The following is a 22,852-nucleotide window of genomic DNA, read 5'->3' as shown; positions in this document are numbered from 1 at the left end:
CCACATTTTCTCCCTCTCTCCCATCTGTATATTATGACCTATATTTTGTGCCCATTTAAACCATACATTTTTTTATTTGTTCATCCTCCAATTCCATTTTCAATAATAGCTTGTATGTTTCAGCTGTCATCTTATCTTCATTTGAACTTAATTGTATCTCAAGTCTTGATTTGTCATTTCAAAACCAAGTAGTTTCTTATCCATCCTAAATCCATCCTAAATCTCTATGCTAATCATTTTTTTTTAAAAAAAATCCTCTGACATATATAAAGCTTCATATGTGTTGGGATCCACAACCACATTCTACACCAAAATCTAGTTCGATATTTGGTCCATATTCTCAACAATGAATTTCTAGCATAACGATCATTAAATCAGCATTAACTTTAGCTTTTATCATACTATAGAAAACCATGCTAGCAAAATCTTAAAGCAAAACCTTGAACTTGTAATAATCCCTTATTGTCCCAAGATTATCCAGTCTTTTAACCAATTTGTGCCAGTTTAAATATCTCTAGCATCTCTAATCGGCAACCACCATGTCCAGCATCAGTGCCGCTAAAGGGTCTCAAGTGCATTCTACCATTTCAGCCCAGAAATTCCATTAATTATTTTTGTTTGATTTTTTATTTAGTTGTTCACTGAGGAATTGCACAACCTGAAATTCAAGAGAGAATGACCCCCATCATTCACTAATAAATTAAAGAGTAGCAAATTTGAAAAGGGGCAGGAGTGAAAATGTCCAAAATTTTAGGGGCACCATTATGTGACATTTATTTTTATATTGTCCAGTAATTTGAAAAATTAGGGAAAAGACAGTGCTTAAATTCTGAAAATATTATTCTGACATGGCAAAAAAAAGTTTTGCTAGATGCTTAAAAATGTTCCATGCTGACTAACAAGAAATAATGCAATGTGTTAGATCCAAAGAATTGTGAGTAGAAAGGTAATACATCATTGTACAAGACTAGTGCTAGGTTTTATAAGATTTCTTGTTCTTCCACTTATTAAAAAAAATGCACAAGTCTGGTGGATTTGATTTAAATTTTGCTCAAAAAAAGAAACAAAATTCCATCTGGACATGAAAGGTGACTCTTGAATCTTTCCCAAATTTGAGCCTATTTAGAATGATTATGCATCAGTAATTCTGCCCTGCAGTGTTATACATATTTCTTACTTCTTTTTTAATCACTAGGAACTGGTTAGAAATCAAGCACAAAATGGTAATGCAACCAGCTTGCCACCTGCTTTGCTGGACCCTCACATCTAGATAATACAAATTACTGAATTCAGCCGTTTCTTTAAATTTTGTGATATCAGTATCACTCCAATAATGACTATGAATTAATTAATTTAAATTATTGAATTAATTAATCAGTTAACTAATAACTATTCATATTTCTATTGCTGTACTTTACCAAAATCCGAGATTTTATGCTCCAAAACCGAAAATACTCTGTAGGCAAATCCTTCATTTTATAGGTAGATCCTGCATCATAATCTGGGTGTGGAGAAAGAACCTGGACTACAATACCATTCTCACAGATAATAAGCAGCTTATTATCTCGCTGTAAATCAGAACAGGAAGAACAAACATCAGGCACATGCACAGTACTGGATACTGATGGTGACTGGCAGATTTAGACTTGTGGGCAAGATAACAAGATAACAACAACAACCATGTAATTGCATTATTCCTGTTCCCACTGTTTCAAAGTCACTGAAATTACTTACTAGAGTTTATCAGACAAGGGAAATTGGAAGTATAATCCAATGGCAATCTGAATCCAATCATGGGGTTTCACGTTATTGCATGATAACCCACCACACGCAAATTTGGGCAATGGGAAGTCAGTCCGAGCGCAATCATGGGGATTCACGTTATTGCGTGATAGACTACCACACACAAATTCGGGCAATGGCAAGCCAGTTCAAATGCAATGAGCATTCATGTAATTTCACTAAACTACCGACTTCAAGTGAATGCGTTCTGGCCACACTTTCTTTTCATTTGAAATTGAGAAATTCCTCCTGTGTGATAAACTCCACTGCATATACACATGTATAATTTGACTTATATACGGGTCAATATGATACTTCTTCAAGAGCCTCCCCCCAGGGAAGGCTGCCTCTGCAAGGGAAAGCCCAGCTGGGGAGAGGCTGGGAAGGGCAACTGATCACCCTACAGTTGTCCCTAGCCCGGCTTCCTCCACGGGGAAAAGCCCAGCTATGGAGACACTGGGAAAGGCAACCAATCACCCTGCAGACTCTCCCCAGCCAGGCTCCCTCCTGAAGTCTGACCCTTATCCACGGGTCATATAAAAATTCACAATTTTGGCCGCAAAAGTTGGCCTCAACTTATACTCGAGGCAGACTTACAGTCAAATATATATGGTATACTATAAATTCAATACTCTTTCAATTTTACTGCTTTAACAAGCCATAGCAAACAACAAAATATTATTATAATCTCATGATATTACAATAAAATATTGCAATAAGGCATGATAAAAAAATCCATTAAGTTAAAGCACACATATGGTATATTAAAGCAGTATATGTAAACACTAAAAGAAGAACAACAGGATATAAACTTGACTAAAAAGTAATAATTCGGTATCTAATTTTTAAAAAGCCAGTGTGAAATATCTGGTCTAATTTTTTCACATAAATTTTAGGTTTTAACTTTAATTTAGACTTACAACCAAATTGGTACACTTTGCCATTTAGAATGTGACAAATACAGTGGGCCCTTGGTGTCATCTGAGGTTCAGGACTCCCTATGGATGCCAAAATCCATGGATGCTCAAATCCCATTAAACATAATGGCCCAATAAAATAGTGTCCCTTATACAAAATGGCAAAATCAAGGTTTGCTTTTTGGAATTTATATATTTTCTAAATATTTTTGAACCGTGGATGCTTCAATCTGTGTATAAAAATCCGAGGATATGGAGGGCCAACGGTATATCTTTATATGATGATAGAACAATTAATTAATTTAACAATTAATTTCTGTTGACCATGGACTCCCTTGGCAGAGAGAAATAATCCAGTTTGACATCACTTTAACTGTCATGGCTCCATCCTATGGAATTCTGGTAATTGTAGTTTGTTGTGGCACCAGAGCTCTCTGACTGAGAAGACTAAATGGCTCACAAAGCTAGTTTCCAGAATTCCATAGCATTCATCCAGGGTACCGTATTTTCTGGCGTATAAGGCAACGGGGGGTATAAGACAACCCCCATGTCACCTGCCGGCAGCATCCCTGGACACCCCTGAGGGGGTCTCATGCTGGCTGGAGGGGGCCTCTCTAGAGATCTGAGAGAGGATCCTCGGCGGCTGGGCTCTCGCAGCCATTTTTCCCCCAAAAAGCAGCGGGGAAGCGGCTCCAGAGCCGGCCGGGCCGAGTAAAAGGGCTGGCCCCTTACTCCTCCGCGGCACTGCCGCTGCCGCCGGGGATCCTCCAATCCTCCAGCGGCTTCAGAAGTCCTCCATGGAAGCCGCTGGATGAGTGGAGGATCCTGGGTGGCGGCGGCAGCTTCTGCAGAGGACTTCTGAAGCCGCTGTAGGATCGGAGGATCCCCGGTGGCGGCGGTGGTGCTGCGGAGGAGTAAGGGGCCAGCCCTTTTACTCGGCCCAGCCGGCTCTGGAGCCGCTTCCCTGCTGCTTTTTGGGGGGGAATGGCGGCGAGAGCTCAGCCGCCGAGGATCCTCTCTCAGGCCTCTAGAGAGGCCCCTCCAGCCGGCGTGAGTGCCTGCTGGCTGGGAGAGGACTCAGCAAGGACCCCAGAGATAGGGAGGTGGCTATGCCATTCGGCTGTCTCTGGGATTTAATTCCGGCACATAAGGCAGACTTAAAAAGTCGCTTTATACGCCGTAGTTAAAGTGGTGTCAAATTGTTTAAATCTGCCATTGGTGAAGGCTTTATAATTAAGAAAAGGAGATGAGGTTTTTTGTTTTGTTTTTTTAACTGAAATGGAGTAGAGGTACAGGCTGAGTATCCCTTAGTCAAAGTGTTTGGGAACAAACGTCTTTTCAGTTTTGGATTTTTTTGGATTTTGGAATATTTGCATATACTTAATGAGATATCTTGTATATTGGACCCAAGTCTAAAAACAAAACTTATGTATGTTTCATATACACTGTATACGCATAACTTGAGAATTTTATAAAATATTTTAAAATAATTTGGTGCATTAAACAAAGTTTTTGTACATTGAGCCACGTAAAAAGAAAGGAATCACTATCTCAGCCACTCATTTCAAAACCTGGAGTATTTCGGATTTTAGATTTTTTGGTAAGGGATACTCAAACTGTAAAAAGAAGAAAGCAGAGACTAAGTGAAATGAAGTAAATACATTTAGTTTGAAATGGAACAACTGAAGGGAGACATGCTGAAGCTTTTGGCTGGCAAAACAGGATTTAAAAAAAAAGGAAGTGGGGGATTTCACAGTTAACAGAAAGAAAGCTAACATATTCCTGACTTCTGAGCTGTTGTGAGGGAAATAACCCATGTGAATTGGTCCTATGTACCTTATTGAGAATGGATAAATGTGTTTAGGACAGCTTCAAGTGATTACCAACTACCAGCTCCATACAACATCTGTGGGAGAGGTTTCAGTTTTAAAAATTACAAAACTGGGAGATCTGAGCAAGCTCCTCTAGTTCTATAGAATCTGAGGGTAACAACTATATCTTTTTAAAAGTTTCTTTTTAGCACAACCAATATATACTGTCCAACAGCCTGACTAATGAAACAGCACTCCAAAATATTTAAAACATGACACTTGTTCCAACAACTTCCCATCTATTGACTGTAGGTCTGGGGCATTATACTAAACCTCATAATTTTAGTTCTCTCATAATTTACACTGAGCAAATTTTGTTTAAAATAATCATTGATCTGTTTCAGTAACCTTCTGAGACCTATCTGAATGTACAATATCAGCATTGTACTATATAAGTATGTGTGTATATGTGTGTGTATGAATGAACCTTAAGTATATTATACAGTATAGGACAAAAAACATAAGACAAAAATATTGTGAAATACAGTAGCTACTCACATGAGATGAAGGAGACCACTGCAATGCCTGTACAGGCCCTGGAACACTAATGAACCCAATTGGATCATATTTGTCATCAACATTAAAGAAAAAAACAGTTTTATCTCTACTCTGAAAAAGAAAAGATGGACAAATTATCAGAGCCACACATTCCAAAAAATCAACCATGTTAATGTATTTCAGCAAAAAACACAAGAGTCCCATACTACAACTATCAAAATTGTTTTTGTATGAAGCTATATGGAAGAGCCACCATGGAGTACTGGTTTGACTGTTGGACTCAGATTAGAGATCAGAATTCAATTCCCCACTTGACCATGAAACCTGCTGGGTATTTTGGGCATGTCACATGCTCTCAGCCTCAGGGGAAGGCAAGGGCAAAACCTGCTCTGCACAAACCTTGCCAAGAAAACCCCATGATAGGGTTGCCATAAATTGGAAATGACTTGACAGCACACAACAACAAATGAAGCTTCATAAACAGAAGCTTACTTCAGCAGTTGCACCTACTATTACCAGTAAACTCTAGAGGATTTACTCATCTTCCACTCACAAACTTATTTCAGGCTGAATGCTAAACTGCCTGGATCCTGTGTCTGGCCAAAAAATAATTTGGACCATGTCAAGATGCATTATGGTGGAGGAAAATGGCACCTGGTCCTGGAAGTATTAGCTGGTGTCCTGTCTTTTTGGAAGTTATCAGACAAGGGAAATTGGAAGTATAATCCAATGGCAATCTGAGTCCAATCATGGGGTTTCACGTTATTGCGTGATAGACTACCACATGCAATTTCGGGCAATGAGAAGTCAGTCCGAACGCAATCATGAGGTTTCACGTTATTGCGTGAGAGGTGATCACACACAATTTCGAGCAATGCCAAGTATTTTCGGGCAATGGGAAGTCAGTTCGAACTCAATTCGAATTCACATAAATTCATTGAACTGGCAAATTGACGTGAATGCGTTCTGGCCCCACTTTCTTTTCATTCGAAGTTAAGAGAAATTCCTCCCATGTGATAAACTCCTTAGAAAAATAAAATGTGAGCAGTTGATTAGTAGGTGCTAAATGAAAAAGTCTAATATATTCCTGTGGAATATGGCACCAGCAGAAGACTCAAGAGCTAACATATAAAACAATCATGTAAGAGGATGACTATGAACCCTACAAGAATGAAAAACTTTAACACTAACCAGGCCCTGGAGCATCACCTTGTGCCCTATTTTTTGGAAAAATAAAAAAAAATCTAAAACAGCCTTCTAGTAAATAGCAATTTAAAAACTCAAAACATACTCCTGTGGCAAGTATTTCTCCATTGCGTTCATAGGCCAATGCAGTAACTGCAGAGGTATGAGGCTTGAAAGCCTGTTTCAGACGCAGGGCTGCATCTGTTACATATTCCCGTCCAGCAACAACAGGGAGACCCTTAGGATTGTAAAGTTCAATAATGCGCACAACACCATCTTGAAAGCCAACAGCAATTACGCCTCCTTTAGGATTCGTCTTTCAGAAAGAAAACAGATAACATTAACAAAATATAAAAACAAAGAGCTAATTTAAAGCTGTGTTATTATCTTATAAATCAATGCAAATTATGTACTGTTTGCATATATTCAAAGTAATTTTAAAAAAAACACTGACTCATATTTTGTTTCTAATGCCAGTATCAAAATAGTATTATCATCCTTAATAGAAGACTCAGAAAAGGGCACACAAGTAAGTCAATAAAACAAAAATGTAAATTTATGCAAGAGGATGAATATGAAAGCCTACAACATAAAAAGAAAATGAAAAAGACTAGCTTCCTTCTCCCCTTTTCCATCACCAGGGCAATTTTAGATCACTATATCCACCCTAATCAAATAAAAGGAAAGATAAAACCAGATGTCTATATCCCACACAGTATAACCTGTTTCCTTAAGGGTGGGAAAGTGGTGGCACTTCAGAAACTCTTTGACTACAAATCCCATTACCTGTGACCATTAGGCATGCTAGGTGAGGCTGATGGGGAGCTGAAATCTAATTTCATTTAAAGACCCAAAGACTGCCCACTTCTACCCTAAATACCCTTCATAACTAAAATACTTAAATCTCTGATTCAGACATAGAAATAAGTGAAGAAAGGTTTATTGCTCACATAGGAACGGGAATTTGAATGTTTGTTTAAAGTGCTATAAACTATCAGAAATTATGCTTTGAGTTTTCTTCTAAACATATGACCTTCATTGAAAGCATGCAGATTTATCCAGAAAAACCACTGGTACATTAAAAACAAATAGGTTCCATCAATACCTTATTTTCTTGTCCTATGTTACATTATCTTGCACTACTTACCACTCTTGGTGCCCAGGTTATTGTTGTTCCTCCCTGTTTAAACTTTATTTCAGCCAATTGCACCTTACCAATGAAATCATAGACACGTACTGAACCTGTGGCAGACAATTTAATTGTTGATCTATGAAAAAGAAAAGATGTAGCTACACTGCTTTCTAAAATTTATACTATCGTTTCTGCTATGCCAGATTGAAAATGTGAATCACATTTCTTTTCATCCCACCCAAATCTTTGAAAGAATCTTGTCTGGCTATTTTATAGTTTCATGGCTTTTTCAAATACCTCCAAGAACATGCTTAGTGCAGAAAGCTGAGACAGACTGCTGTGTGTGTTCCTTGAGAAACCTGGCTTCATATCTACAGTCTATTATAAACTAAAAGAGCATTCTTGCAGAAGGTACTGGGTTGGTAAGAAGTTCTTTCATCCTTTGGAAGATATTCAATCAACTGAGGAAAGATTCCATCTTTTTACAGAATATTCCATCATTTTATACTAAACAGACATAACCCTCTATGTCTGAGATCAGTTTCTCATAAACAAAATAACAACAATAACAACAATAACCCATCTTGCAAACTGAGAAGATCAATGGTTGTCATAATATTTACCTTTTAAAAGGGGCATAGAAATTATAATTATTAAATCATTAAAAGCGCCCAATGTTTATTTTGCAACATTACTTAGCAAAGTTTCTTTAGCAATGTGTTGATACTGCTACTAAGTAGAAGGCTACTTTTTTCAAAGAAAATTAATGTAGCAATTTGTTTATGTGTTGTTTAAATACTACTTAACAAACTGAACGCAAAACACTATTTCAGTTCTAGATGAGAAAGGCTTTCTTTAAAAAAATGCTTCTGGATGTACATATACATTGACCCAAAATTTTACTAATATGTGGCACTTAAAACAACAACAACAAATTGTTGTTGAAACAAACAAATAAATCATCTAGAGAGAGAAATCAAAAGAGATGCACTTACGGTCAAGAGCTGTTGTAGCCAAGATATATGTAATTGGTGAGACAGCCACAGCCTCTATCCTTCCAGAATGAAAATTGAAGAGGCATTCTGGATCATGAGTCTACAGCAGAAAATATAAACAACCATTCTTCAGAGGGCTATTTATAAAAGTACCAAAAAGCTACACATAGGGCCCAAACAGAGAGGCCAAAATAAAGATGCTTTGGGTCACTTTGGAGGTATGCTGTTTAAATAATGCATGCGTCCTAAGAGGCTGGAAACCACCCTAAGAGGCCGGAAACTAAGGACTGGAGTGCAGCTTTGGCATCTTAAGATGCATGTGACATTTAATCAGCATACCTCCAAAGTGACCCAAAGCAGCTTTCTTTTGGCCTCTCTGTTCAGGCCCATACTCGTCTTTGTAAGAGCCTGTTAAGCAAGCTGGATAGCCATCTATCAGGGATCCTGGAGTGGATTTCCTGCATTAACAAAGGATTAGCCTGGATGATCTTTCAGGTGCCTTCCAATGTAAAGATGCTAAGATTAGAGTTACTGTTAGTCACATTATTTTTTTTTTTAGAAAAACAAAGTCTACTGAATATCAGATTCCTAAAATACAGTGGACATTCAAACTTAAAGAAATTTAAAGACTGGACTGCAACTATACATATTAGTGATGGTGAGCTGTCAGGGACTGGGGGTTGCAATGCAACCACAGTTAGAATTTGGAGGCTGTACCCCTACCACACTGATCAAATTCATTTCATTTCTCTTTTATTGAGAATGCCCCCATGTTCCTCACAGGGCACCAGGCCCATTTTGTCACTTTTTGTCCCATTCAACAACATTTTAGGCCCAGCAGAGATCTTTTTTAAGCAGGAAAATAAACCCCTGGAGAACAACACTCGAGCTGTGTGGTAAATTTTGTCATTTATTTTGAGGGACTCAGCTTGTCTTTTAAAATCAAAAAGTAAACTGGAAGTCAATTTCTGGTTTTAAAAAAAGATTCTACTTGGCCCTGGATGGCATGCGGTACTTGAGGGGGGCAACCTTAAACTGTACAGTCACCCCTCCTAACTCGCGGATCTCAGATCCGTGCCCTTGAATATCTGCAGAGGGGCAACCTCCTCTATTTCCTATGGCGCAGGCACACAGGCTGCGCACATGGGTGCACACCCCATTCAAGCCTATGAGACTTGAATATGTGCAAGCCTCCGTTTTCGCGAGGGGAGGGGGTTCAGAACAGATCTCCTGTGAAAATGGAGGGCCAACTGTATGAACAACTACTGATTTAAAAAAAAAAAGCTATAAAAAACACTGCATATGTGCAATACTAAAAGAACTGGCTTCTATCTATCATGTATAAGCCAAAGATATTTGATAAACAATAAGGTATTCCATCTTTGGAATTATATTTTGAGTCATCCCAAATAGTTACATTATTAGATTTTGAATATAAAGAGGGGGAAAGGTGGGTTAAAATAAAATAAAAATGTGAATAACATGGATTACACATCTATATTTCAAACAAAACCAAATAAGAAGGTTGTGGTTGTGAAGAAGGGCCCCTTTCTATCAATACAAAAGGTATGGAACAAATGGTTTAAAAGTATAAAAATGGACAATTTAAAATAGTACTCATTAAAATATCAAAAAAAGGAGGAAATCAAGAGTGAGGAAGAATAATTAATAAAAGATAAAAGATACAGTATAGAATTATAGGGGACTTATTTGATGAAAGGGAAACAAATTAGGATTGAAAAATTAATTGAACTATTTGTGAAGAAATATTGGCTTCAGTTAATGTCAATAAGTAGAACTTTACAAGAAATAAAAGGAACAAGTGACAGTACATCACAGTTCGAGGATAGGCTGAAAAGAAGGATTAGGGTAGAAAAGGGGTTAATAGGAAAGGTTTACAAGTTTCTTTTGGAGAAACAATTTGGTATAAAGGAAAGACTGGTGGGTATATGAGAGAAAGATCTAAAAATACTAAAGATTTCACATTTTGGCTCTTTCAGATAACTAAAACTAAAAATATAAAAGTAAGAGAACAACAATTAAAGTTAATTAGCAAATGGTATAAAACCCATATCTGATAGCAATGATAAATAAACAAAATTTGCCAAATTGCTGGCATGAATGTGGTCAAAAAGGAACATATATTCATATGTGGTGAGAGTGCCCCTATGCACAAAATTTGGGGTTAGATGTTAATAATAATAATAATAATTATTATTATTATTATTATTATTATTATTATTATTATTATTTCACAGAGAGATAACTTTTGGTGGGTCCATAAGCTAGCTTTCTGATTCCGGACTTCTCCTCAGAGGGTCCTTTTGGACTGCCAAGATTATCAAAAATGAAAACACCAGCAACAAAACATTTCTGGTTTTCAATCATGTTATTTTTGTTTTTTTTTTTTAAAAAAAATATTGATCAGGGTAGATGTTAAACAAGAGATAAACAGGATGATGGGGAGAAACTTTCAGTTTGATAAAGAGAATTGTTTAACTGAATTTAAGAAAATTCAGATTGACTAAAACAGGAAATTACATACCTGTAATAAAAAATCTGTTATGGGCCACACCTGCTGTAAATGCATTAGGATAGGAAAATAAACAATGTTGGGGGGGGGATTGGTCACATTCTAGCTAGCAGAATATCTTTTATTTGAATATTTGAGGCAAAGAAAAGGAAAATATAATGGTCAAATAAACAAAATGGTCTGATGAGAAAAATGGGGTTGTTGGATTGAGAAAGTTAAAGCTGAAAAGGGGTACAACGAAGTTAGAGAAATTATTAATAAGGTATTCCATATTATGGGTACTGGATACTAATTTACTTGGTCATAGACATTGAAGGGGAAGGAGGGAGGGGAGGGTATGTGAAAAGCATGTGATCTAATAATGATAATATTTTGTAAAGTTTTATTATATATGTTGTATTATGGACCATAAAACCTATAAATAAATTTTAAAAAACTAGTATCAAAATGAATGTTAAGGAACACTTGAATATGTCAGTATTTTTATTTATGTGTTTGTGACTAGAACAAGTATCAAAATGAGTGTTAAAGAATACAAACTAAGAACACTTGGGGGAAAAACGATGCATAATGGGGAGGACTTACAACATTGGAGAAACTCAGATCCAGCTTCCAAATGGCTCCATTAAAATCCTTAAAGATGACAACATTAAGCACCTTATTAGTACTTCAAATAATGTTTTGTTTAAAATATTTGTTTATCATCAGTCTGCCATAGTCTCCCAAGACAATAAATACACAACACATAAAAACACTCTTTAAAAACTAATTTAAAAAAAACAGTTTTAAAAAGTGATACAATGAAAACAATCCCAGAAGGCAAACTTAAAACCAGTTTTAAGGATCATGCTTTGTAACAATTACTGTGGATCTTTTTAATATTATAAACAGCAGGCACAAAGAAACTTAATCAGAATTAAGATCATGGCTTATGAGAGGTTTAGCCCTTTACATCTATATCACACTCCTGATTAAAATGACTCTTTATTATTGACTCTTTATTATTATTAATCTTCCTTGGACAGCAATGGTAGCTTTTTCTACTCATGCTAATAACAGCTGATGGTGGCAAACATTTTGTAAGTACCACAACAAATCCTCCCTCTAAACACAACACAGTCTAAAACCTGATCAATTACCCACAATTTATTCGAGGGGGTGGGGGGACTCAGAAAATTCACATTACTTATAGCTTGGCCTTAACTGCAAAGTCTTAACTAACATAAAGGGCCAAAGGTATCAAGTGCTGTCCTTGTGCAAAAGTAGCAGAACAAGTACCCATACATACTCATGTATATGTTGGAAAATGTATACTACAAAATTGACCCCCAAAACCTGGGTTGACTTATACACGGATAAATACAGTAACAAAATGCAGGGAGTGTGAGTGTTCGCTCCCCAAGCTTCTTCCCAGCCAAGGTGCTTCTGGAGGAGGCAGTCTGGCTGGGAAGATGCAGGGAGAGCAAGCAGGACATCCTTTACACCCTTGGTTACATGCCCTTATGTTTTACCCTCAGTATATCTACACATCATATAAAAATCCACAATTTTGGCCCCAAAACCTACCCTGAACTTATACAGGTCAACTTATACACAAGTATATGGAATCATACATTAATACAAGCAACACCTGTCACATTGGAATTATAATGAATATGAAAGTATTTGTACAATGTCTTATGCAGGCACTTGTGCCAGGAGACTCAAATTGTTGGATCTGAATGTTTTGCAAGCATGAAAACAGGGCTTCCTCAAGTAATAGAACCATTGCATTACTGCAGTAATTGCTATTGGACACAGCCATCAGTATATAAAGGCAGCTGGCATAGAATCCTTAAGCCAGGGGCTGAGTACAGCTTTCTCTGAGCTTTACAATGGAAAGGATATACATGCGCATGACTGAAGTGACACTCAATCCCCCTAGCCCACACAAGTGGGCTGCCTGCTTTTCAGTGAATTTGTTACCTTGTCAGTTATCAAAATAAACTCTTCTTATAGTACAAAATTACAATAAGCAATTTTTCAAATAATATCATAGGTACTAACCAATCAGTGCCAAGCACAACTGACTTCTGCTACTGGTGTTACAACTTTACCATGATATGTATTTTAGTGCACAAAAATTGTAGGATGGGTCTGAGTTCCATGTTTTAGAACAGAATGACTAAGTTAGAAATAAGGTGCTATATGTTAGAATGAATGAAAGCCTAAGAGGGCAGGTGCATTTTGACTGAAAATAATAGGGATACTTTTAATTTGGCCACTGTATGGATAAAGAATGACTAACATGTCCAACCCAATAATAACAGGCAGCTTTTGAGGAGTGTACCAATTGAGTCAAACCATAGAGCTATGTTTCACTGCTCCATTCTGTAAAATATGACCAAACCTGTTCATTTAAACAAACCCTAGTATATAAAAGAACAAGGCTACCCTATAAACCATTGGAACTCATACAGCAGAATTTTGCCACTATAAATACTGACATAAATTGGAAATTAAAGGCAGTATCTAATAATAGTATAGTGGGATTCAGTGTGATCAAGGAGAGGATGATCAATCCTAGATGCCCACAAAACTGGATCTGAAGAGCTGGGAAATTCTCTGGAACCAGTTTTTGAGGGCTGATGAGGAAGGGAGGTGGAAAAGTTTAAAAACAGATATTAGTAGAACATCACATTTAGGTTGAAACTCTGGGAAAATATGGAAGTATTGTCCAGAACACTGGAGAAGCAGTTAAGACCTTTCACCAGAAATGGTAAAAGATTTTATGGTATCAATTATCATAAACTGGTATATACAACAAAATGCATTGAATGTTGGATAATATAATCTTACAGCACCCTACTTCCATGGAGATCCATGGAGAGACAGAGGGAATATAAATAAAGATTTTATTATTTATTACTTCTAACTTAGCCATTCTGTTCTAAAACATGGAGCTCAGATCCACCCTACAATTTTTGTGCACTAAAATAGATATCATGGTAGAGTTGTAACACCAGAACTACTTGAGAAACACAACTCTAATTGTAGCATAGCAAAGCCAGCAACTCCACCTTGCTTGGTCTGAAAGTCTATATGAGTAGTCACAAATAACACAACATATGTCACAAGACATTCTAATTAGAATTTATTCAACAGAATTTTGTGTGATACTGTGAAAACAGAAGATAAAAATACAGGAAGAACTCCAATGACACCAATAAAAGGCTTTCATTTGGCCTTACTTAGTAGCACGTGCCACTATGCTAGCATTGTATCCAGTCTATGGGAAAGGGTGGTATCCAGTATGGAATCAGGAAAATAAATTGTTCCCCCTCTGTTGTCCTAAATGAGATCCTTTATACACAAGGAAAAGATGAGAGTAACTTTTACCTGAGCATACCAATATGGTTCCCCACGTTCATGAACTTTTACCATGTAATTCAGATTGACGTTTTTGCCAACTAAAAGTTCGTTCATGATATCCATCTCCATCAGTCCAGTGTCATCAACAACATCAGCTGTATCAATTGTTTCAAAATCCCAAACCTGTATGGAGTTTGGAAAGAGAAAGACATTTATTCATTGTTGACAAATGTCAGACATGATGAAAATACTATTTATGTAAGAGAAGCTAAGTTTAAGGGGCAATTCAGCTTTCTTTTGTAATTGGTTTGACTGCTGATTTAAAACAGTTGTGCTTAGAGTCAATCTATAAGTGGCACTGATTGCAAGAGTGCAATTAATCATGGAGAAACCTGAGTAATTTACCAGAACTACCAGGGCCCTAATACTCCTGAATACACCAATTTTTATTTTTATTTCATTTTATTTTCTATTTAAAGCAAGCAAACAAACAAATACACAAACACTCACCCTGATGTATCCGTCTGATCCAATTGTGACAACCTCTCCCTCATCCAGTAGTAACTGATTAATGGAGCCACTGTGGCAGTTTCTACGGCCTGGTCGACAAATTTCTACTTTTATGAGGCCTCCTTCCCAGAGTAGCATATTGCCCCATTCTGAACCTGAAAGTACCTGTATGCAAATGAAATAAAAACACTAGTGCTACATCACAGAGCTGTGTGTACAAAAAAGAATGTAGAGAACCTGTAATCTTATAATTTGTAAGATAAATCACATCTTGCACAGACAGTAGTAACATCTGCTAGACCAGGGGTTCCCAAACTGGGGGTCGCAACCCCTTTGAGGGTCACTCGACCCCTTTGGGGGTTGCTCGACCTTTTCTCGGGGGTCGCTAGGTTGAGAATCTCCCCTTCTCCCTGTGGGTGCTGGCGCTGGCAGCGGCAACCGTGGGGAGAAGGGGACGGGGTCAGGGCTCGTTTCTCCTCCTCTACTCCCTGCGGCTGCCAGACAACCACGAGGAGAGGGGAAAGGGGATGGGACTGCAAGGCCCAATGGCATTTGTGGCCGGAAGTCCTGCCTCTTCCCCCCAGCAGCCTCCCTAATTGGTTGGGAGGCTGGGAAGGGGCGGGACTTCTGGCCGCAAAGGCCACTGGAGCTTGTAGGCAGCCGGAAGTAATAATAATAATAATAATAATAATAATAATAATAATAATAATGTTTTTATTTTTATCCCGCTCCTTCCTCCGATCAGGGCGGCTTACAACATGGGTTAAAAACATCAATACAATAAAACGGATTAAAATACAGACATATCAAGGCAAACCATACAATCAATGAAAAATAACAGACTAAAAGCCCCCATAGCCCAACCTCTTGGCCACGGAAGAGGAGGGAGGCCCACAGGATTTTTAATCGGGGAATGCCTGTTGGAACAGGAAGGTTTTCAAGTCCTTCCTGAATTGGGCCAGGGTGGTAGTCGAGCGGAGCTCAGTGGGCAGCGTATTCCAAAGGGCTGGGGCAGCAGTGGAAAATGTCCTCCGTGTAGTGGAGGATAATCTAGCCCCAGGCACCTTCAGTAATTGCTGCCCAGACGTTCTGAGGGTGCGAGGCGGAATGTACGGGGAGAGGCGGTCCTTTAGGTATCCTGGGCCCAAGCCATTTAGGGCTTTATAGGTAATCACCAACGCCTTATATTGAGCCCAGAAGCGAATGGGCAGCCAATGGAGATCTTTCAGCACCGGTGTTATGTGGCTGGTCCTGGAAACGCCAGTGACCAGCCGGGCTGCCATGTTCTGCACCATTTGCAGCTTCCGGGTTTGGTATAAGGGTTGCCCCATGTAGAGTACATTGCAGAAATCCAGTCTCGAGGTTACCAGAGCATGTACAACAGTTTCTAGGTCCCTCTGGGCCAGGTATGGGCGCAGCTGGCGAATGAGCCGAAGCTGATAACAGGTGTTCTTGACCGTCGCGTTCACCTGAGCAGTCAGGTGAAGCGACGAGTCAAGAAGCACCCCCAGACTGCGCACGGAGTCCTTCACAGGGAGCGTGACCCCGTTCAGGACAGGTGGAACCACCGCCATTCCTGGACTAGGGGAACCTATCACCAGTACCTCCGTTTTCTCTGGATTCAACTTGAGTCGGTTTTCCCTCATCCAGCCCATTACTGACTCTAGACAGGCCACGAGAGGAGAGACGCCATCCTCAGATCCACCCCTTCCTGGCCTCCCAACCAATCAGGGAGGCCACGGGCGGGACCTTTGTCGCCAATGGGGGTCTCGGCCCAACAAAGGTTGGGAACCGCTGTGCTAGACAAAATGGCAAAAATTGAACAGCTGCAATCCTCTGTCCACTCACCCAGAAATAAACCCTATTAAAATCAGAGTGACTGATTTCAGTGTATAGTCAAACACACATTCTAGATTTTAGGAGAGTGGATTTCAGTAAACTAAGAGAAGTATTGAGGGCGATTCCATGGTCAGAAATACTAAAAGATAAAGGAGTTCAGGACGGATGGGACTTTCTCAAAAGGGAGATACTGAAGGCACAATTTCAAACAGTTCCAGTGAGGAAGAAAAACGGGAGGTGTCTCAAGAAACCAGGATGGATGACTAAGGAACTTTCAACCGAGCTAAGTTTGAAACGGAACATGTATAAGAAATGGAAAAAGGGGGAAATCACGAAAAAGGAATTCAAAGAAATAGCAGTCATGTGTAGAGGTAAAGTCAGAAAAGCTAAAGCGCAGAATGAACTCAGACTTGCTAGAGAGGTTAAAGACAACAAAAAGGGCTTTTTTGGATATGTCCGCAGCAAAAGGAAGAAGAAGGAATTGGTAGGGCCACTGCGTCGAGAGGATGGCAAAATGTTAACAGGGGACAGAGAAAAGGCAGAATTACTCAACACCTTCTTTGCCTCAGTCTTCTCAGAAAAGGAAAAGGGTGCTCAACCTGAGGATAATGGAGCAGAGGACAGAATAGGGGAATTTCAGCACAGAATAAGTAAAGAGATAGTAGAGGAACACCTTGTTAATCTAAATGAATTTAAGTCTCTGGGACCAGATGAACTCCATCCAAGGGTATTAAAAGAACTGGCAAATGTACTATCGGAGCCATTGGCAATAATCTTTGAAAACTCCTGGAAAACAGGAGAGATCCCAGCAGACTGGCGGAGGGCAAACGTTGTCCCCATCTTCAAAAAGGGGAAAAAAGAGGATCCCAACAATTATCGTCCAGTTAGTCTGACATCAGTACTAGGAAAGATTCTGGAGCAGATAATTAAACAAAGAGACTGTGAACATCTAGAGGGCAATTCCATAATCACAAAAACTCAACATGGGTTTCAGAGAAACAAGTCATGCCAGACAAACCTAATCTCTTTCTTTGATAAAATTACCAGCTTGGTAGATGAAGGGAATGCTGTGGATATAGTATATCTTGATTTCAGTAAGGCCTTTGACAGGCTTCCCCATGACATTATTGCAAACAAGCTTGTAAAATGTGGGCTAGACAAGGCAACTGTTACGTGGATTTGTAATTGGGTTGACCGGCCGAACCCAAAGGGTGCTCAACAATGGCTCCTTTTCATCCTGGAGAGAAGTGACCAGTGGGGTCCCACAGGGCTCTGTCCTTGGCCCAGTGCTATTCAACATCTTTATCAATGACCTGGATGACAGAATTGGGAGCATACTTATCAAATTTGCAGATGACACCAAATTAGGAGGAATAGCTAATACCCCAGAGGACAGGATCAAGATCCAAAATGACCTGAATAGACTAGAAAGCTGGGCCATAGCTAACAAAATGAAATTCAACACGGAGAAATGTAAGGTATTGCACTTAGGGCGGAAAAATAAAAAGCACAGATATAGGATGGGTGACACCTGGCTGAATGAAACTACGTGTGAAAGGGATCTAGGAGTCCAAGTAGACCACAAGTTGAACATGAGTGAACAGTGTGATGCGGCAGCTAAAAAGGCCAATGCAATTTTAGGCTGCATCAATAAAAGTATAGTGTCTAGATCAAGAGAAGTAATAGTGCCACTGTATTCTGCTTTGGTCAGGCCCCACCTAGAATATTCAGAAAGGACATTGAGAAACTGCAGCATGTCCAAAGGAGGGCGACAAAAATGGTGAAGGGTCTGGAAACCATGCCCTATGAGGAACGACTTAGGGAGCTGGGGATGTTTAGCCTGGAGAAAAGAAGGTTAAGAGGTGATATGACAGCCCTGTTTAAATATTTGAAAGGATGTCATGTTGAAGAGGGAACAAGCTTGTTTTCTGCTGCTCCAGAGAACAGGACCCGGAACAATGGATGCAAGCTACAGGAAAAGAGATTCCACCTGAACATTAGGAGGAACTTCCTGACAGTAAGGGCTGTTTGACAGTGGAATGCACTCCCTCGGAGGGTGATAGAGTCTCCTTCCTTGGAGGTCTTTAAACAGAGGCTGGATGGCCATCTGTCAGGGATGCTTTGATTTGGATTTCCTGCATGGCAGGGGGTTGGACTGGATGGCCCTTGTGGTCTCTTCCAACTCTACAATTCTATGAGTCTATGATTCTATGAGTGTAACAGGATCACACTGCTGATGTTTGTAAGACAAAGATCCAAAGCAGACTAAAGAAATAATGTATTTTGAGATCACTTTAACTGCCCTGGCTCAATGCTAAGGAATTCTGGGAAATGTAGTTTTGTGAGACATTTGGCCTTCTCTGTCATTTTAATTTATTGGTGCCACAATAAATTAAAATTTCCAGATTCTCTAGCATTGAGCCAGGGCAGTTAAAGCAGTTCCAAACTAGATTATTTCTACAGTGTGTTTAGGACCTAAGGCTCCAATCATACACCCAATGGGACTTCAGAGGAGGATGTATAGGACTGTGCTGTTGAGGTACTGATGATCTAGCTGATTTGTACTTTAGGGTGAGTTTCCAAAGTGTAGCAATGTTCTAAGCAGGAGTACATAACCCTCTTGACTCAGTGGCCTGCACGTGTTCATTTTGGGGGGCAATGGGTGACACATGGACATTCACACATATATAGACACACATCCCCAAAATCCTCTTCCTACACTATGAGAGAGCAGAGAACATCACTTTCCCCCTTATCAACCCAATTTTTAAGAGACTACATCTGAGGGTTTGGGGAAACTGGATGAAACACGCCTGCTCACAGGGTCTGCACCACTACTTCTTCTTAGAACGCCCTGGTGGCGCAGTGGGTAAATGCCTGTACTGCAGCCATTCACTCGAAACCACAAGGCTGCGAGTTCAAGACCAGCAAAAGGGCCCAAGCTCGACTCAGGCTCGCATCCTTCCGAGGTCGCTAAAATGAGTACCCAGACTGTTGAGGGCAAATTAGCTTACTTGCTAATTAGCTTACTTGCTGTTCACCGCTATGATCTTTGGAATAGTGGTATATAAATAAAACAAATTATTAATTTATTATTATAACAAACAGTACATAAGAAGTACAATCCTGTACAACCCATATAAAAAGGTAACGGTAATCCCTGTTGACAGGGTTGTCAAATCATGTCCGACCATAGGCGGCGGTGCTCATCTCCGTTACTAAGCCGAAGAGCCAGCATTGTCAGACACTATTCTGTGATCATGTGGCCAGCATGATTGCACAGAACACTGTGCAACACAACTGCACAGAACTCATATCCATACCATTAAAAAAAACCACTCATTCTGAATGTTACAGTAAATGTTTCAGACTATGCTTGCCATATAGTATTGGGATTGAGGTTTGAGGAGTGCATCATATGATAAATGTATTTTTTCCCCCTTGAATGCTGGATTGTTTGCAGGAGACTTTTCCCTAAGGACATAATTGATCTCTTGAGCAATGCTGGAAAACCAACTGTTTTTGGATTTTTAATGCTCACATTTATCCAGCTTGTTTTATGCTACAGATTACAAAATACCATAAGTTTAAACAATCATGTTGATTTCAGTAATATATCAGCTGATACAGGGAAGGATCCAAAGAGCTGTACTACATTATCCAAAGCTGTGGGCTTATCCAGTTGCATTTTTATTTTTATTTATTCCATAATCTGCTGACTTCCATATCATAACAAAAGCTGGTCTTGAATGTCCAAATATTTTTTCTATGTAGCCAGAGGAACTCACGTTTCAGGAACACGAGTCCAAACCTATGTCAGGTACAAAGAATTCACACAATTTTTTGGAATTAAGCCATTATATTTTAACATCACACAGTATTTACTAGTAGTAGCAACCCCAGTTCCCTGAATAGTGGCTGACTGGTGGAGGTAAAAGAAAGAAAATCAGGGAGAATGGTAAATGTAATGATGTGTCTAGAAACAGAACAAAGCACTTGCTCATTGAATTGTCTGAAGTGTGAACATCCCAATTATCTTAGAATTCCAAATACTTAATCGGAATAAAAACATTTCTGGAATCCTTAATAACAAGCATTCCAGTGGTTTTCCAGATACACAGTCTTTCAGTCTATAAATACTCAGTTATTATTTATTTGCAGGAATTGGTTTATCTTTCCTTTAGGTTGCATTTGGGCTGAGAGGGTGCAGCATCACCACTCCAGGGAAGCACATCTATTGAGACTGATTTGCAGGTTGTGACTGCTTGAGTTTCACATGTACGTACTGCATTATCAACTGTATCGGAATTATACAGGTGAGAAAACAGAGGTCTCCATATTTAAATCTGGAATCCTAGCTCCTGAACTCCCTGCCCCATTTTGGCCAACTAATCCCATTCATGGTCTTCAAAAACAGTATATAAAGGAGTCATCAACAGAAACACAGTCCTTTAAAGATAATTTAAAAAACCAGTTAACATGAAACATGGCTGTAAGACCAGGATCAGCAAGAACAAAACGTTCATATTCTTAAACCTCTACACTGGTTATTAATACATTTATAACTGAATTCAAAATGCTTCACTAAAGGGGTCAAAGTACCTGAAGAGGAAGACTTACTTTCCCAACAGCCTGCCAGTGCACTGAGATAGACATCAGGATGCCACCAGCATTGTGATGAGTGGAGATGGGGAACAGCCCTTTCAGATATAGCACTCAAATGAAGGAAACACCTCCTTATGAGTAATTTGGAATTTACTTTGCTACTGTTTTGACATTAGGGAAAGTCTAAACAAAACTGGTTTATTTTCCCAGGCTTTCTGGTGAATGGACTGAGAAGATTTTTTACTGCTGCTGTTCATTTTAATGTGGGTTTTAGTGTTCAGAGCACAGTACTATCATATTTATCAGTTGTAGGACACCCAGAAAATGCATAAATGATTGCCTTGTATCCAGTGGTGGCTTTGCACTAGAAGTCTGTTTACTCGTGTAAGACAAAGCAGAAACTGTTTATCAGTCCTATCTACCTACTGCAACTGCTTCTATCATACACTCTATGGTTCTAAAGGATATCCAGACCTTTAGGAGAGGCTTGGCTGTATGTATGGAGAGCTTTAGAAGGAAGTAAGGGAAGTTGGAGAAAACTGGGTGTACCACCTTGCATTAACAGAAATGATATACAAATAATTATTAATAAACATTACATAGAGGATGTGTCATCACTTGTAAGAAATATTTAGTTCATATTTCTTATGCCAGCCAAATTTTGCAACCTAAGGTTATTAACTTTCTAAAAGACAGAAACAAAACTTTCTAAGAAACACAATGTTCTCACGAGTATAGGAAAGCTCACCTCAGTTTTTAGCAGTAGCAAACACCAGGAAATGATATGCCTTTTCCCACAGCAAGGACTGAGGGGGTAGACACACTTCTTACCTTCCCATCTGGCAGCTCCACATATCCTTCAATGTCTGTCAGTGCTGTTTTTCCAAACCTTCCCAATGCTCCTTGTAATTTCAAACCAGTGAAAGTGAGGGCCATCTTCCAAAACCTGGCCACATAAAAATCCAAATTACATTCCAATTAGTTTTCCCCCCTAGTGCAATGCAGACAATCATTTCTATACATCAAATGGCTATAGTCAAATGTAAAGGTAAATCACACTTCAGATGTGTAGGAATCAGCTAAGCATTAAGCTAATATGGGGGTGAAGCAGACAGGCATGACAGAGCAGCCTCTGGCCGCTCTGCCAGCGATCGCCCCATGATCAGCTACAGCAACCGAACGGCCCACTCTGAAAGTGGGCCACTGCAGCGGTCCCAAATGGGCCGTCGGCAGGGAGTGGATTTTCACCTCATCTGAACACTACACCCCCAAAGCAGCCAGAAAACACTCTTATTGGCCCATCTGTTTCGGGCCATAGTTTCTGTGTCTCCTCTCCACAAGGAGGAGATAAAAACTTTAAAACCTATAACATTTAAATGAAAACTTCTGTTATCAACTAACTAATTTTGTCTGAACTAAGGACTATATTTTAGTGACAAACCCCAAGATCATAAAACACAGTTGGAAGTTGGTTTGTTTCCTAAACTGCAGTCAAAACTATTACTGTTTTTATTACGGTATTTTCCTTTTATTCTGACTTTTGCCAAAAACTGGGACTCAAGACAGACCGGGATTCAAAATTTGTCTGGGTTCAAATTTAGCAAGTGACAATGGTTAGTTGAAAACAAATGCAA

The 22,852-nt window shown here is 39.2% G+C and overlaps 1 protein-coding gene across 4 annotated transcripts in view; it reads right to left on the bottom strand.

The window, feature by feature from the left end:
* CFAP44 (cilia and flagella associated protein 44) overlaps positions 1-22,852 on the bottom strand; it is a 93,715-nt gene that overhangs the window by 56,144 nt on the left and 14,719 nt on the right. For all 4 annotated transcript variants that reach the window (XR_006102790.1, XR_006102791.1, XM_042456718.1 and 1 more), the window contains exons 8-16: positions 22,050-22,164; positions 14,775-14,939; positions 14,292-14,447; positions 11,499-11,546; positions 8,381-8,480; positions 7,401-7,495; positions 6,360-6,569; positions 5,069-5,179; positions 1,419-1,568 (exon numbers count right to left, since the gene is read on the bottom strand). Coding sequence is in view for 2 of the 4 variants with exons in the window: in XM_042456718.1 (XP_042312652.1) it covers positions 1,419-1,568; positions 5,069-5,179; positions 6,360-6,569; positions 7,401-7,495; positions 8,381-8,480; positions 11,499-11,546; positions 14,292-14,447; positions 14,775-14,939; positions 22,050-22,164 (1,150 nt within the window). In the remaining 2 variants the exon portion in view is untranslated. The remainder of the gene's footprint in view (positions 1-1,418; positions 1,569-5,068; positions 5,180-6,359; positions 6,570-7,400; positions 7,496-8,380; positions 8,481-11,498; positions 11,547-14,291; positions 14,448-14,774; positions 14,940-22,049; positions 22,165-22,852) is intronic.

This window comes from Sceloporus undulatus, chromosome 3 (genome assembly GCF_019175285.1).
Source record: "Sceloporus undulatus isolate JIND9_A2432 ecotype Alabama chromosome 3, SceUnd_v1.1, whole genome shotgun sequence".
NCBI lineage: Eukaryota > Metazoa > Chordata > Lepidosauria > Squamata > Phrynosomatidae > Sceloporus > Sceloporus undulatus.
This window is presented reverse-complemented; position numbering and strand designations above follow the sequence as displayed.